The sequence below is a fragment of the Neltuma alba genome, unplaced genomic scaffold (genome assembly GCF_004799145.2).
Source record: "Neltuma alba isolate B1F8T4 unplaced genomic scaffold, ASM479914v2 tig00011776_pilon, whole genome shotgun sequence".
In the NCBI taxonomy this organism is placed as follows: domain Eukaryota; kingdom Viridiplantae; phylum Streptophyta; class Magnoliopsida; order Fabales; family Fabaceae; genus Neltuma; species Neltuma alba.
Window position 1 is genome coordinate 18,165 of NW_021636399.1, and position 16,393 is coordinate 34,557.

The 16,393-nt window shown below is 33.2% G+C and overlaps 1 protein-coding gene across 3 annotated transcripts; it reads right to left on the reverse strand.

Annotated features, from left to right (window-relative positions):
* Positions 1–1,371: 1,371 nt before the first annotated feature.
* Positions 1,372–10,368, reverse strand: LOC114717795 (uncharacterized). 3 transcript variants are annotated; one of them, XM_028902989.1, is made up of 9 exons: positions 10,044–10,368; positions 8,733–9,200; positions 8,393–8,564; positions 7,669–7,966; positions 6,046–6,118; positions 4,199–4,289; positions 2,191–2,270; positions 1,814–2,025; positions 1,372–1,659 (listed from the first exon to the last, which is right to left on the reverse strand). In XM_028902989.1, exons 1-8 carry the CDS (start codon positions 10,134–10,136, stop codon positions 1,825–1,827), a joined length of 1,476 nt encoding a protein of 491 aa, XP_028758822.1. In that variant the 5' UTR covers positions 10,137–10,368; the 3' UTR covers positions 1,372–1,659; positions 1,814–1,824. The 3 variants fall into 3 exon arrangements, with proteins under 3 accessions (XP_028758822.1, XP_028758821.1, XP_028758823.1); XM_028902988.1 differs by having other exon boundaries at positions 7,669–7,972; positions 10,044–10,367; XM_028902990.1 differs by having other exon boundaries at positions 7,669–7,972; positions 8,733–9,152; positions 10,044–10,366.
* Positions 10,369–16,393: the final 6,025 nt, after the last annotated feature.

Genomic DNA, 16,393 nt, shown 5'->3' on the forward strand with positions numbered 1-16,393 from the left:
ATTTGTCAGGGCTTAATAAATTTTTAATTTTTGAGACTTTTAACTTATTTTTATGATATTAACGAAGTTTATGGGTCAGAATAAGAGTCTTATGAATTAATTTTTTTTCTAATTTATTCAAAACACTTAACTTTCATTAGTTAAAGTTCCTCCAATAATCATCAACATTCATATCCCAACAAAATCCTCAAAACTCAAGTGTTAAATCTTCAATATATTTTTCAATGAACTAAACTAAGAGATCAATTTTGAAATTAATATCACCATTATCACAAATCACAATTTTCCAACTAAACCCTAACTTATACTTCCTTAAATCAACCATCTAAATTTAAAAAAAAATCTAGATTATAAGATTCTTATTTTAATCTCATAAGCTTCATTAATATCATAAAATAAGTTAGAAGTCTCAAATTAAAAATCTATTAAATCCTAACAAACTTTATTTTTCTGCCAAAAGCTTGAAAAATAAGAAGAAAAAGGTAACTAGGAAAATGTAAGGTGAAAATAACTTATCAAAATATCTTAAAGGAGTCTCAAAGCAAACCCTTGTTCTTCCTCTCACACTCACTCTCGCCAGAAAAAACACGGACCAGAGGAACACAAAGACGAAGCACAAGGAGGGAAAGATCTCAAAGTGGGGGGTTCATGTGACCCCACTAATGAAACGTCTTTGCTGTTTTTTTTTTATAATATTTAAGGCCCACAGCCCATTGGAGGGTTTTAGCTATGAATTTGATATATACATAAAAAATCAAGTGTTAATTATTTCTTATTACATTAATTATCTTTGTCATTCTGAAATAGGAACTATTGTTTTGTTATGGATATAAATTGTTAATAACTAGGATAGATTTCTATTTGATTAGTTTTGTCTTTCCTATCATGTTGACTTTTCCAAATGATTAACAAAGTCTTTTAAATAACTATTGTACCACTTATTACAGGGGCTGTTATATAGATGATTGAACAAAGGTAATTTAAAAAAACCAACACATATTTGTTACAAATAACTAAGTTAATTTTTTTAATCTCCCTAAGTTAATTATACAGCTTTTATATTAGTTTTTATATTAAAGATCAAAAGTATTGGTTAAGTAATCAAGCTTTCGATTTTGCTTGCTGCCACAACACGCCTCATGTCTAATTTCTCAACTGAGGAAAACTCGTCTCTCCCAGCAGCCTTCTGTGAAAAACTCATGGTAGGGAAATCCATTTGGAAAAGTGTCATCTGTAAATTCTTTTGATGATTCATTTCAGGGTCAAGATTATTGTTTTTTTCCCCCCACCTTTGTTGACTAACACTGCTCCGCAACTTCAGTGAATGCGGGCATTGATTTTAAAAAAAATAAAAAAGCCAAATTATACATATGTAAAAAGCGAAATACATAAAAGCAAGTACATCTAAATCAACAGGACACATCACACACTCCCCATCAACAGCTTAAACTGCACATAGATGGAATGACTCAAATTATTTACATTATCCTTGCGCATGCAAAGGCCTACATCCCAAAATATATTGACACACACTTATGCAGAAATAGCAAAAACTTAACGGGGGAGGGTGAGAGGGAGAGGAAGACAAAGTGTGGGACCCACATGGATGGTTCCCATGGACAACATCAGTCACCCCATTCTCTCTCCCACGGATAACATCTGGTACAATAAATAAAAAATTCATGGGTTAACAGCACATCAGATTGTAGCCAAAACAAAAACAGCATCTCTGATTGAGTGATAAGAAGCAAAATTCATCACAATAGTGGAAGACTGTGCAAGACTGCTAGTACCAGTTGCCTCAGCTATTTACCGGAGGTACCATTATTGATGTTGCTCTTGCTGCTGTCTTTGCCGCCTATTATGCTGTCCTTGTTCCTGCTCCGTTAGGGTATGGTTAATAGATTGTATCTGCCTTCTAAATCTCCAATTTAAAAATTCCTTGAGCAGATAGTTTACAACCATTGCAATCCCAAATCCAGCAAGTGAAGAAAGCATAACCGAGAGAATCCCATTTAATTTACGCTACATGCACAAAAAGGCCCACGATAAGATTGTATACAGTGATCAATCTCATACAATTTTCATCGGAGTGGGACTCTTTTTTTTTTTTTTTTGCCCTAATCATAAAATGGGAAGATCAGACATAATGATCACAACACTGTCATGAAAGAAAATAGGCCATCTTACTATAGTGTAAAATACATGAGCCAGCAGGATGACAATTGCAAACTGGAAGCAAGCATAAGCCCACATGTAATCCCTGCTCACTAACGCCAATAAAACAGAGAGTGAGATTTTAAAATTTGCTGAAGGAGTTAACTATAACTAGCTAAAAAATATTAAAATTAATGAGAGACATTATTATCTCAGCATCAAGTTATCTTTTGCAGCACAAAATTGGTGCAACTTTCAATAGTATCCATCATAAAAATAACAGATAAGGATGTGTCAATATAAACAGAACAATGTTAATAGAATTGGTGTTACTGATTGATCCTTTTTGCAAAATACATTCATCCAATCCAATTTGTTGATTTTTAGTGTGAGTTATCAACAACCCGAACAGGGAAAGCAAATTTTCATGATAAACTAATGAAAATGTGAAATGCTTCCACCACAAGAACCCAGGAAGTTACTCGTCAAAGTAGATTCTATTATCCAATTATAACTATTTCCTTTCTCTGGGGGATTCCTCATTTCATTCATATTTAGAAGTTGCCCTCTAATGTCAATTTCAGCCACATCACTCAACCTAATATTGTAGTTGCATTTTCCTTGTAAATTTTGCATGCGAACATATTTTCAGCTCTTGTATATGAAGCTCATACACATTAATCAATCTCCAATCTCAACGTGACTACCTTCAATCTCAAAGACAGAAAGTGCAGATGGAAAACTTCAAAGTCACAATTTCTATCTCAAATCACAAGGGCATCTAATTTATCAAAGATATTTTTTTTTTGTTTTTAATGCTCCTAAAAACCAAGTACTAGGTTCACTCAAGAAAAACTAGGATCCCATGCATGAAAAGGCTTAAAGTTTCACCAAGAAGCTGTAGAGGTGTTGAGAATGAGCCCATTGAGGTCTATTATAGGATGAAGAATAAGGCAAGTAAGCAGCAGACCCATCAAGAGCAGATTAGGGGTAGGAATATACTGTAACTACTTGGACAGATGTCATGAAGGAAGAAAGCCTGTGATTGCGGTTACGCAGGGAAGAGCGTGAAGAGAGGGAGGGAGGGAGGGAGCAAGGGAGAGGATAAGAAAAGAAATGGTGTAGGAGAGTGATAGTGATGGAGGTCAAGATCCTATCCCACATGGTGCTTATGTCAAAAGGGGTGACATATGTGACATGCAAGGTTCAAGTGGCACATATGGAGGCCAACAAGTAGGAGATCCGATGACTAAAAAGGACCCACCAAGAACTAAGGTTCCGTTTGGTACATAGCATTGAAAATTAGAAATAGGGACTGGGATTGTAATTAAGAAAAGTCATTAAAAAAGTATTTAGCATGATTAATTGTTTGTTGCATGGAATTAGGCAAACCCATGGAGATGGGATTGGGAAATACCACTTACCCTATGGTATTTCCTAATCCCACATACATGAATTTGTCTAATCACATATAACAAGCAATCTCTCATGCTTAATAGATTTTCTCAATCCTAATCCTAATCCCTACTTTGCATTTTCAATGCTTTGTACCAAATGGGACCTAAGATGCTTAAATGCTATATGTTATGATTAATTAGCTTATTTTTTGTTTTACTTATTCATTTAAGATCTTCTGGATTGGGGGATTTTCAAATAAATCCTTTGGATTATCCAATAAATGTCATTATCTTGTAAAATCCATTGGATTTACTATTTTAGACATACAAGTTTCCAAATAGGAACCTTAAGGATATTATTTAATGTCTTGTTATTATATCCTGGATTTAAATTTAGATAGATGACATCTTATCCTCCATGTCTTTGGGATTTTTTTTTTTTTTTTTTTTAAATCTTCAGATTTATTTAAGGTTAGAAATTTTGTTTATTTAGAGACTGAACATTCATTTCAATGCTTTGTGGCTAAAAGTTTTGACTAGCCCAATAGAAGGGCGAAAATAGAGAACTGTTCACAATTTGTTTATTTAATAAGTACGTATGAAACTACTTAACAGCTTAGGTAGACAGAAGGTAGCAGACATACCCAAGGTTGAAGCAAGCAAAGATGCGATGAGGCCAAATGTGCAGGCAAAAGGAAGTGAGACGGCAAGAGCACGAGGACCCATATCTGAAACCTGTTAAATTAGAACTCAATCTGTCAGACATAATTTAATTTAATTATAAAAACATTTAGAAAGGGGGAAAAAAATTGAAAGAAGACAGAATTCTCCAATCTCTTGCTCGATGAACAACATTAAGGGGCCATTTGGTTGTTGGAAAGGATGAGAATGGAGTAGATTGAAGAAATAAAAACAAACAAAATGACTAAAATGTGGAGAGGAGATAGGTCAAAAGTGTTGTGGGGGGCGTAATTTAGTTCACAAGGTTGGATACCATGATTTATGAGATCTATGGAGGGTGTAGTGATTCCCACATTTGCAGTATTGAGTTAATTAGCTGCTGCTGTATATATCCCCTTGCACAGAATCAATGAAATATACTAGAATATTTTGACGCCTCTCTACAAGAACGCATATGAGAAAGTTTTTGGTTGGTGTCTCTGGAGGAAAAGATGGTAGAAAACCGTTCAAGGTGTTCATACATGGACAAAGAAGGCCGATGGAGGCATTAGTGAAGATAGGAACATATGGTCTTGAGTCTTGTGAAGAGAGGTAGAGGAAGACCAAGAAGAACACAATGGCATAATGCAATTCACACAGCTAATCTCACCTAGTGGGATAAGGCCTGGTATTTCTTCTTGTTGTTGTTGCTATAGTTAGTTCTGTTATATTTTTGTTAGTTTATTGATTCAGTCCCCGAACTTAGTTAGAAAAACAGAATCTGTAAGGTTTCTCAAATCGGAACAAGTCAGTTCTTGTACTTTTATTGCCCCATAATTCCTTGACTCAGTAAAATACAAGGACTGAATTGTTCTGAGTCAAAGTTTATGAAATGAATCAATAATTAAGGCAAAGTTCAAAGACTAAAAGTTTTTTCCCCCTAAATTAGCTAATCCAGATTTGCATATTCATACTTGGCAGCAGCAACTACAATCCACTTTGTAGGGATATTTATCCTACTATTACTCCATACAATAACAGGAATAAATGTTCATTCCTTCCCTAATTTACAAGTTGTGAATATTTGTTGTGATCTTATTTGTTTTTTTTTTTTTTAATTCATTGGTCACCTGCATCTTTTTCTAGACCTCTTTCCGAAGCTTTGACTAACTTGGGGCGGAGAGGGTAGTGAGAGAACAGATGTGTTCCTTGAGACAAAATGATAATCAGATGCTTGTGAGGACTCATTTTGGTAAGTTCAATCATTGCTACGGTTAAGTGTAGACGTTGACTTCAATAGCCAACGTGTACGGTCACTATTATTGTCTCTTGATGGACCTAGTACTGCATTTTGGGGCCAGACTTACAAGAGAAAAGCCCAAACAGAGGAGACAGGCCCAATTCAGGGGCATATTGGGAATCAGCGGCCTAACAATCATCTGACAGTGTCAAGAGACCAGGACCTCCCTCGAAACCAGTCACACTCTGCTCTCCTCCTACGTCGCTCATGCTACTTTTACTTCAAGCACTCCACTACCCTGACACTTTCAGATGATCGTTAGGCACCCTGATTCCCAATATGCCCCTGACTTAGGCCTGCCCCCTTTGTTTGGGCCCTTCTCTTGTAAATCTGGCCCCAAAATGCAGTATTAGTGACGAGGTTACCACTCCTACATTATTTAGTGATTATTACAACACTACGCCAATGATTTTTCTGCAAAGTAGATGACGTCAGACCCATTAAGACCATCGAAAGGATAAATTATTCTTCAAAGAGGACCAACTTATAATTTGGCACTAGAAACGGTTAAATAAAATAAAAAAGCCATACCAGAAGTTGCTCTAAAAAGCAAAAATAAGCTAGCATGCTGACCAAGACAAGTACCGGTACATCCTGCCAGATCCTGTCATGCATGAATGAGTAGAATGCAACATAATTAGAACCACTAAAAAGCACAGAACAAAAAAAAAAAAAAAAAAGAAAAAAGAAAGAAAAAGACTAGACAAATAAAAAAAATTAAAATATCAATTAAAAGGGTATTTTAGTCATTAATATTAACAATATTCTTTATTTAAAAATAGCGTAGACTTCCTAAGAATTAAAAAATGAAAAGAAAAAAAAAAGTTTATCTTATCTTTCCACATTACATTAGTCTAGATTAACTAGAATAAAGGCACTATAAATAAGCCCATATTCACTTGTACTTCGTTTGGCCTGTTAAAAAGTTTTGAGAATTTTTCAGTCTCTTTCCCTCAATTTCTCTCTATTTTCTCCCTCTTTGTTTCTACCTCTCTCCTCCTCCTCCCTCCCCCTTTTGCCTTCATTGTTTTACATTAGTTTTCTTCTTCAGAATCTGCCTCTCTCTTTTCTTCTCCCTTCGTATTCCCCCAGCTGACTTCCACCTGCCTAAATCCCCAGGCCTCTTCTGTTTACTATCATCACATCATTGTCCTGATAGCCCTTCATTACCCGATCTCCCCTTTGGTGCCTTCAAGTACACTCATTGACCAATGGCGGTCCTTCATACAGGAGGTCAGTGTACGGTAATTATAATTTTTCTAGGATGAAATTTGGTCACATAAAGAGAAGCATGAATTCTGAGTTTATGATGTACTAAGTTATATGGATGCTACATCTTGTATCTCATGTATAATGACTCATGATGTTATGTGCTTGTATTCCATTGCTTGAGTGATGATAACATGCTTGAATTGTCAGTTGTTTATTCCCCCACATCTTGCCCCATTTTACTAAGCCATGCTAGGTGAAGCTAGGAAAGGATATAGAGAAGCAAGTTGGCAGTTGACAATGAGTCTTGAGAGAACAAATATTTATTTAATATATTTTGTTAGTTAGAATTTTATTTACACTTAGAATAAGGAATTGAAAAGAATCTTATATAGTTGTCTTAGATATTATTGTTGGTTTAAATTTTTTGGACCCATGATTCTTAGATATATTTGATGTTCTAGAGGAATGATAGAACTTTAAAATAAATACCCGTTCATGTTATTTGAAAATTTGTGGCATGAGCAACAAAATTACAAAGTCAAGCTTGAATTTTATAAATATCCAGAATTCTTGCTCATCGGCCAGCCACGTTTATGTAAATTCTAAGGTGTTAAAGATATTCTAAATTTGTATGACGATATTTTTTCTGTTATAGAGGAAACAAGCCAAAGCTTGTCTCATTTCAATCTTTCTAAATCTAGCTATGAATTTTTTAAGTTTGCCGCCTAATAGGGCAGATGTCAAACACAAGCTAAAAGAAAATTATCATCATCCCTGATTTTATGATTAGAGTAAAGTTTCTAGCTAATTTATAATTAAAAATTACAAGGGAAGTATGAAGAAAGCATGTGTTACAAAAGAACTTGTTTAAGTCTGTTATGTGTCAGCTTGAAAGGACTTTGAACACAAGAAGAGCTAGCACATTGAAGCACTTAAACTTGCCTGTGAAAAGAAACTTCTGTCTCCTGTGGGGTATTTGATGACCGTCCAGCAGTAGGATGAGGACTTTGGATTTTCAACAGAGTCACTGGAAGATTTTGGACATCCTGCTTGCAAACATCACATGTCTTGTTTCCTTTTATACTAAACCACTTCACTGCACACTCTTGGTGAGCAAGCGCAAGGTCTCCTCTACAACTGCACTCCATCTTAAGGGTATCCCCCCCTTCTTCCAGCCCCATTAAACAAATCCTACAAACTGCTTCTTCTTCAGGAATGTCCTCAGTAGCATCTTCAATTGCTGGAACTGGAAAAGGAAGAAGGTGGAGAAAGCAGGAAGAGAAGGAATTTTGGCATAAAATTAACTAGGAAACCAAGGACTAGGGGACAGTAAATTAATATGCATAAAAAAAAGTTTATAAAAATATTTTTACATATAATAGTGCCAATAAATTGTCCTAGATGCATAGAAAATTTTTATGATCATCATTTCTTTACTAGAGAAGATGGAATTGCTTTAAAATGATAGCATCCAAAGGTAAGAGAGAAAATTTTTCATTATATTCTTTCGTAAATCAACATATTTTCATTCATCTATCAGTAAGGTCATGAATGCTGCTCGTCAAAACAGAGAGATGTTTCAGAGGCTCATATTAGACATATTCTTGGTCAAGAAACAAAAGATGGTAGAAAAATAATATAACTTTCATGTAATACAAAGAATTACCAATCTCTGGCACTGAAGCTTTATCAAATGAATGGCCATTAACAGCTGCAGGATGTGGTCTTGCTGAAATTACTCGCATCAAACCACTAGAACCTGTTCGCTTTAAACTAGAGGATTTGATATTAACTGGAACTGAAAATGATCGAGTCATGTGATGCTTGACTTCCACTTTCTACGTATATATGAAAAAGAATATATTATTCACTAATGCAGCAAAATATGAGTACACATATACCCATTTTAGGTCCAACAAAATTCAAAATTTTTACTGAGTAGAGTATAAAATTTATTGTTTGGATCTTCAAATTATGGAGGACAAGAATCAGCATATGAAACATACACTTAGGTCAGGACCGCTTCCTGGATGACTTCCATGCACAGTCTCTGCAACTGTATTTGCAATTGGTGTGACCGGTAATGAATTTGATGTTTTTGTTGATGAAGAGAACAGAACCTTATTAAAAGAAAGGGACCTTGAAGCTGAAGGCTTATGCAAAGTTCCATCTGATGAGGGAATATCAGAAACAATGAGAACTTCCCTTTCACAATCTGGAGAACAATTTTTTGCCTTTAAGCTCCTCTGAGGAAGTAAACTTCTCATGGAAGACTTGACTCTGGTTGAACTAGGTCTTGGAGGCAGTCCTCCTCGGAAGGAACCTGGACTTGACAGTGATAGAACCTCCGTCTTTGCAGAAGATGATAACGCACTTTCTATTGACCTTACTGGTATATGCAAAGAGGTGAGGCTTGGTCGTCTGGACTGCAGAAGCAAGGAGCAATTATCAGCTTTTTCATTTCCTGTGCATGTCTGGAATGTTGCCGAAACTAGTTCATCAAACAAAGAGCTCAACAAATTTGAGAAAGGTACAAAAGGTCAAAGCTGTAGGTAAATTAGTTAGTATCCCTGTTTTTCCCCCTTTTATGTAGATTTATGTTCATTGTTGGCATACTTCCTTTAGCCTATTTTAACTCTCACAATAGACAGGTATCAAAAATGGTATGTGGCAAGGTTGCTTCCCAGATCATGGCCAATTTGAGTTTATCTTTTGCGATCACAATAGAAGGCACTACTTGATGGTCATCAAGCAAGCCCAAACTTGAAAATTATTTTTAACTTGATGTAATCTAATAAATAATAAACTAAGACATAAATTAGCAATTAAACTCCAATCCGTTTATACTAAGCGCCAGACCTCATTGTTTTGCTACGTAGTACCTCAAATTAACGTCACAAGCAATACCATTTTGAAGTGTAAGCCACCCGTTTTACGAACAGTGTAGTCAGCCATCCTGACTACTGAATGAAGCAAACCCAGAAAAACAGTAACAAGGGAGAAATTAAAAGGAAACGTGATCATAAACAATTCAGCTTTGAGAACCTTTAAATCACTGGAACTCAGAGCAGAAGGGAAAACACTCGTCCTAATTCACTTTCTTTCTCGTTTTTCAGATCGATTTTCCTGTGCTCAGTGATGGAACTTAATACAACAAGTAGAAACAGGAGACTCAAATTCTTTTCCCTTTTTTTTTTTTTAAATTTCCATTTTCTTTCGTTTTGTTCTCCTCTGTATGGTTTTGAACCCGTTTGATCCAGAGAAAACCCAGGCACCAAAAACAAAAAAGTTTCTACCATTCAGATTTGTGAAATCACCTGTAGACGATGATAATGAGCAGGATCCGACAAGGACTCTCCATCACTTCGAACTCCAGCATCTGCATCTGCATCTGCATCTGTTTTCTCCATTGAATTCCAAGAAAAACACAGAAAGCGCAAGAAACGGCAGAGGGAGTGATGCCAACTTGAGAGCTAAACGGTGTAGTCTTCAAATGCACGAGTGCACGAGCATCCCAAAAAGAATATTTGGGGGAAAAGTTGATAAAACGGAATGATGAGGACGCTCAAAGCCCACTGGAATTTGAGGAACTAATAATTAACAAGTGAAAATGCATCAGATTGTGCTGGATTCACTGTATTTTAAAATGGTAGTGACAGATTATCTACCCGCCAACTTTACCATCTCCAGAATCTCTCACTTATCTCTGTAACCTGTTCAGAACTTTTTTTATTCTACCTAAATAGCACCATACCCCGTGCAAGTTCACTGATCAGAAGTAATGAAGCGCAAACCAAACAGTGACGGTTAAAAAAACAAAAATTAGGAGAAGAGATCACCTAAAACAGCAAGAAGACAGAAAAGACATGGAAATCCAACATCGTGCAACACTAAAATATACTCCCTCCATTTTTTTTTTTAATAAGAAACAAAAACAATCGAATGGTCTAAACTCTTTTTTTTTAAACTCAAATAATATGATTAAGATTAGTCAAGTTTTTTTAAAATATATTATAAATTTAAATTTTATAAAAATATTCATATTAAATGTTTGACATGCTTTCTCCTCCCTGAAATATAGTAAGCAGTTGTCAAAATAGGCATGACCAAAAAAATTTGTATATGGCTGACAAATATTTTTTTAAATTTGTCCCTAATTAAATAAGGGTGCTGGATGCACCAAAAATAAAGTTAAGAGGCTAGATACAATTAGAAAATAATATTAGAGTGTTAGCTATTACTTAACCCCAAAACATGCATGCAAGACAAGCTATTACTTAAGATCCTAAATATAGGGTCAAAATAAACCTCTTATCTAGCTCTTATATTTAAAATTGGAGGTAGTATAATTTGAAAGATAAAGCTAATTAAAATCTTATATTTAACAAACAAAATAAACACATGGTATTTTCATTATATTTATTTTCCGGTAACAATTTAAAAACAAAGAAAGAATATTAGAATTAAAATAAACCCGAAATCTAGTTTTTATATTAAGATCGAAGATAATATAATATGAAAAATAAAGTAAACTAAAATTTTATATTTAGTACTCCCTCTGATCTTGATTATAAGATCTCGTTTGTGGTTTACAAATAAAGTTTCATAATTAAGATTCAAGGTAATATTAAAATAAACATGCGGCCTTGGTGGTATACTTACAACCGAATGTAATATTTGAGAACAGTTTTTTTATTTTCCCATAACATTTAAACACAAAAATTTTATTTAAAAAAAAAAAAAAGACAAGAAGCAGTGGGTCAGCGTTCGCCAACTAAACGAGATTAAAAAAAAAAAAGGTATGGAAGATGACAAAGATGCTATCATGCGGATGCTCTTGTTGAACTGAAGCTTGACCTCGCAGTGGTCAAAACCTGGCACCTTGTACCTCCCAAGCGAGGAAGATGCACGTGGTGCATTTTAAAAAGATGCCCTGTGATCCTTTCTAAATTCCATACAATGTCCCTGGTGGAACACCCGGCACTTTGGGTGGCAGCGTTGTTTCAACCACGTAAGAAAGATATTTGTAAAAATGCTTTTATAAGTAAACCAAACACAATCAGAACTTTTGAGTTTGAACTTGAGAATACGTAGTATTAAATCCTAGTGGTAGAGATGCCACCCAAAAGACTTCTACATTACTTGATCCGAATTAGTCTAGAGAGGTGTTTGGATAGCATGAGAAGTATTTTTAAAAAATACTTTTCTGTAAATCAAGATAAATTCATCTATATATTTACTTTGTATACCGTAAAATTATTATTGAAACTATAGTTTAGTTTCTATCCAAATACCCTGTAGGTTTGTTAAATCTTCAAGTTAAAAGAGGCAAACCTAGATGCCTGGTGTGTGCACGGGGAGAAAATAAAGAGTCCTTGATGATAGAACAACTAAGCTGCCACCTTAGCTCTTGGATTTAAGAATTAGACAATAAGTTTATTTTAGTCTTAAATAATAGTACAAGACGTCAATTCTATTTACCTTTCAAATTTATATTTTCTTTTTCACAGTACTCCTATTATTACACATAGTAAATGAGCTCTAGTTACAATACCTATGATTAGAAAGTGTATTATAAGAAAACCAATCCACATCTGATGCAAAATAATTAATTTAACTATTTTTTTTAATGTTTTCAAATTACTTATTTTTTGTCCAAACTCAAATTAATTACTACCTCCGATCCTTAATATAAAATATCAATTGACATTTATTTTGATCCTAAATATAAGACCCCAATCCATTTTGTTTTTCATATTTGTGCATTTTTTTTTCAAACTAATCCTTCTAATAATGATAGTTCTAACCAATATACTTAATTAGCAAGGATATTTTAGGAAAGACAACACCTATTTATTACAAATAACTAGCTTAACTTATTTTTTTTAATTTCCTCAAATTAGTCAACTAGTTCTTATAATTAGGACCGGAGGTAGTATTTAGTCCTTATATTAAGGAAATGAGACAGTACATATAAATAAAGAAACTAACTATTACAATAAATCATTGTCTTCAATTATCAAAACCGTGACACATGTCACATGGTCTCTTTTCAATTTACGAAATAATCAGAATTTTAAAATGAGTATTCAGAAAATAGAATATGGAACAAAATTGATAACTCTCACGTTACATATATTCCACCTAGCTAGAAATTAACAGCAGCGTCCCCTGGATAAGTCTCCGAGACTTACTCAACTCAATCAAAAATGAAGAAACTGTTGATCATTTTAGGTTTTCTATCACATCTAAACTCAACTTGAAACTAAAAATAGCAGAAATTAAGGGCAGCCATTTAGGTGTACCACTAATGAGAAGGGAGAAAGACATCTAAAAACCTTCCAAATATGAAAATCTCAAAACGGTTTTTCAAAATCATTTTAATTCCTATAGAATTCTGAAATTAAGTTTCTTTGTGAAATGTTCCAAATGGCTTTATGCACATTGTGTAAAATTTCTTCTATCGGCGCTCTTTCTGGATGAAGTTATACAAGGACAATTGAGTCAATTAGATTAATTTACAAAAAATAGATTACTTTACAAATAACTTAATTTTAAAATGATATCTCTTTTTTTGAGTAAGTATTGAATAACATTATTTTAACAAAAAATACAAGTCAGACAGGAAAACCTAAAAGTTGACCTAATCAAAACGACTAAGAAAAATCTATCTTTTTTCATCAACAACCGTACCTGTTATGTAAGAGGTGATAGTTGATCAAAGATACAAAAATTCTCTATGAGATCACGAGCAAGTTTAGCAAGGTGATCAGCTTTGATGTTACTATCTCTAAAGACATGTTTAATTACAGTATGCCAGTTCCTATGGAATAAATTTCTAATTTCATCAACTACGTCTTTGAAAAGGGTGGTTTTTATCACATCCTGTCGGAACAAGATTAATAACTTTAATGCAGCCAGATCGTATTTCCACTCTTTTGTATCCTCTACTCCAACAAAGATATAGTTCATGAATAATTGCAATCTTTTCAACAATTGTTAAAGAACTTCATGGGTAAAGACTAAGGGAGTGTTTGGATAGAAACCAAACCATGGTTTCAGAAGTGCTTTTACGGATTACGAAGTAAATATATGGAGGAGGTTACCTCGTTTTGCGGAAAAGTGCTTCTGAAACCACAGTTTTGGAGCACCCAAACAGGCCCTAAGAAGGTGTTTGACAACCTTTAAAAGTGCTTCTTAGAAGCACTTTTCCGCAAAACGAGACAAACTCCTTCACATATTTATTTCGTAAACCGTAAAAGAACTTCTAAAATCATGGTTTGGTTTCCATCTAAACACTCCCTAAGTTATTTTGAGATACTATGTTAGAATTCTCATATTTCAGAGGTTTTGGATCATTTTCTCCCTAGTATATGTTGGAGTCCAAATATAAGGGACCAATTCGTCGGGCTTTTATAGCCCAATAACATTAGAAACTTCCTTTATTTTTTTTTTTAAATGTGAAGTTTTGAGCTTAAATTCTTTATGAATAATATAATGAGTGCGTAAATTATAATTAAAAAAACAAAAAAGACCGATTTTGGTCATCCATTATGCCCTTTAATAAAGCAGAGACACACAGTAAGTTAAAATGTTAAACAGAGGCAGGCACTTAGATATAAAAAAAAAAAAATTCTCTGATTTTATTTATAGGTCACTTTTAATATGTTTCACACAAATTAAGAAAAATCTTAAACTTCATTAACTATCATTTATAATTCAATAAATTTTCAATTTTATCCCTATTTAGTATATATTATACCTTATGCAAACAAAATCAATACCATAATAAATAAAGAGTAAGTTTGTACATTCATATAAAAAAAATTTCTCTTAGTACTCTATAAATATGACAAAAAATATTTTATCTCTCTACCCTATAAATAGGATTAGATGACTAAAAATGGAAAGTTAAATTTGTCATGAGAGATAGCACTGAAATTGTAGACGGATTTATTTACAAATTAATGGTTAAGAGGTGGTAAATCAAGGAATATAAAAAGACAAATTTTACTGGCAAATTAATGGTTAAAAATTTACAAACCAGCAAAATGAATCAAAATTCCTCTTACTCATTCTCTTTTCAAAATCTTATTTTCACCGTTGAATTAAAAAATAGATAGTTTAGATTTAATATTTTTTAAAATAGATGTCCAAAATATTTTTAGAATATTAAATCTAAACTATTTATTCTTTAATCTAACTGTAGAAATAAGAATTTGAGAAGAAAAGAAGAGGAAGGATTCTAAGAGGTTCTCCTTCCACCAACAAATTTAAAAAAGTGTTTTGGTAAGATCAAAATCATAGTTTCTGAAGTGCTTTTACGGTATACGAAGTAAATATATGGAGTAATTTGTCTCAATTTGCAGAAAAATGCTTTTGAAAAGTACTTATTAGGCTTCTCAAACACCTCCTAAGTAGCAATCTACTATAAGTCATAAAAATTCTTCATATTCTTTTTATGAACAGATGAATTAACACTTGCAAATTTGTAATCACAAAGTTATAAATTTGAAAACAAACTATAAGAAATCATGATATCTTTAATAATTAATTTAAATTTTCTCATATCTTTTATAAATAAATTAATCTTACTCGTCAATTAGTGGTCACAAAATTGCAAATGAAGTGGCAAGAGCATCAAATCATCGAAAAAAACCATTGATCGTTGTTCTGATATTCCCAAATCTTATTTTGGTTGTAATATTAAATTAATTCAATCCTTCGACTCCTAGCCTTGGGAAGGTACAAATAGCTCACAATTCATGAGGGGAAAAAAAATCTTTTAGTTACTTTAAAATTGTAAGCACCCAACAGTATTACAATGGCAATAACATATTTGGATTGGCATTTCAAATACCCAAAGTGCAGTTGACCTGAAAAAAAGTCAGTTGAAAGAAAACAAAATATTTAGATTATGTTTAATTAAAGATATTAGTTTTCCACAATGTGACGAATTAATGCTTGGATTCCTATTCAAAGAAGTATTCACATTTAGTTCGATAATATCTCGAACATGATCGTCTTCAATAGAACAATAAATGTGCTTAAAAAAAATAAAAGCCAGGTTAAAAGTTTGAAACAAATTTTTATAACCTTCTTTTAACTTTTTTGCCAAATTTAAATATCCTGAAACTGATTTTTCAATATATCATCTACATAAATTTATCTCAAAATGAATTCTTTATAAAAATTTATCTAAACATAAATCATATTATACTCATTAATTTTTATCTCAATTGAATTTGCAAAATTAATTTGCAATAAAAATCACTTTTGCCAAGGTTAATACAAACATATTGTTCATGAGCGTTAACTAGTGACAATAAGAAAGTAATAATTCTTAGAAACTACTCCTCCGGTGCTAATTATAAGACCCAATTGACTTATTTGAAGAAATTAAGGAAGTAAGTTAAGTTGGTTATTTATAATAAATAAGTGTTGTCATTCCTAAAATATCCTTGCTAATTAAGTATATTGGCTAAAACTATCATTATTAGAAGGATTATCTTGGAAAAAAATGCATAAATATAAGAGACAAAATGGATTGGGTCTTATAATTAGGACCAAATAAAAAGTCAAATTGGGTCTTATAATAAGGACCGGAGGAGTACTATGCTAGTATGGAACCCTTTGATGCTCACAATAGCTAATAACTACGCTAAAT

Bases quoted from the DNA above. Each gene is read 5' to 3' on its own strand.
- LOC114717795 (XM_028902988.1), bottom strand. From the start codon at position 10,136: ATGGAGAAAACAGATGCAGATGCAGATGCAGATGCTGGAGTTCGAAGT. The intron at 7,973-8,392 runs GTAATTCTTTGT...TTCCTTTTCCAG, and splicing joins AGCTTCAGTGCCAGAGATTG to TTCCAGCAATTGAAGATGCT. The intron at 2,026-2,190 runs GTAAGATGGCCT...TTGTGCATGTAG, and splicing joins CTCATGTATTTTACACTATA to CGTAAATTAAATGGGATTCT.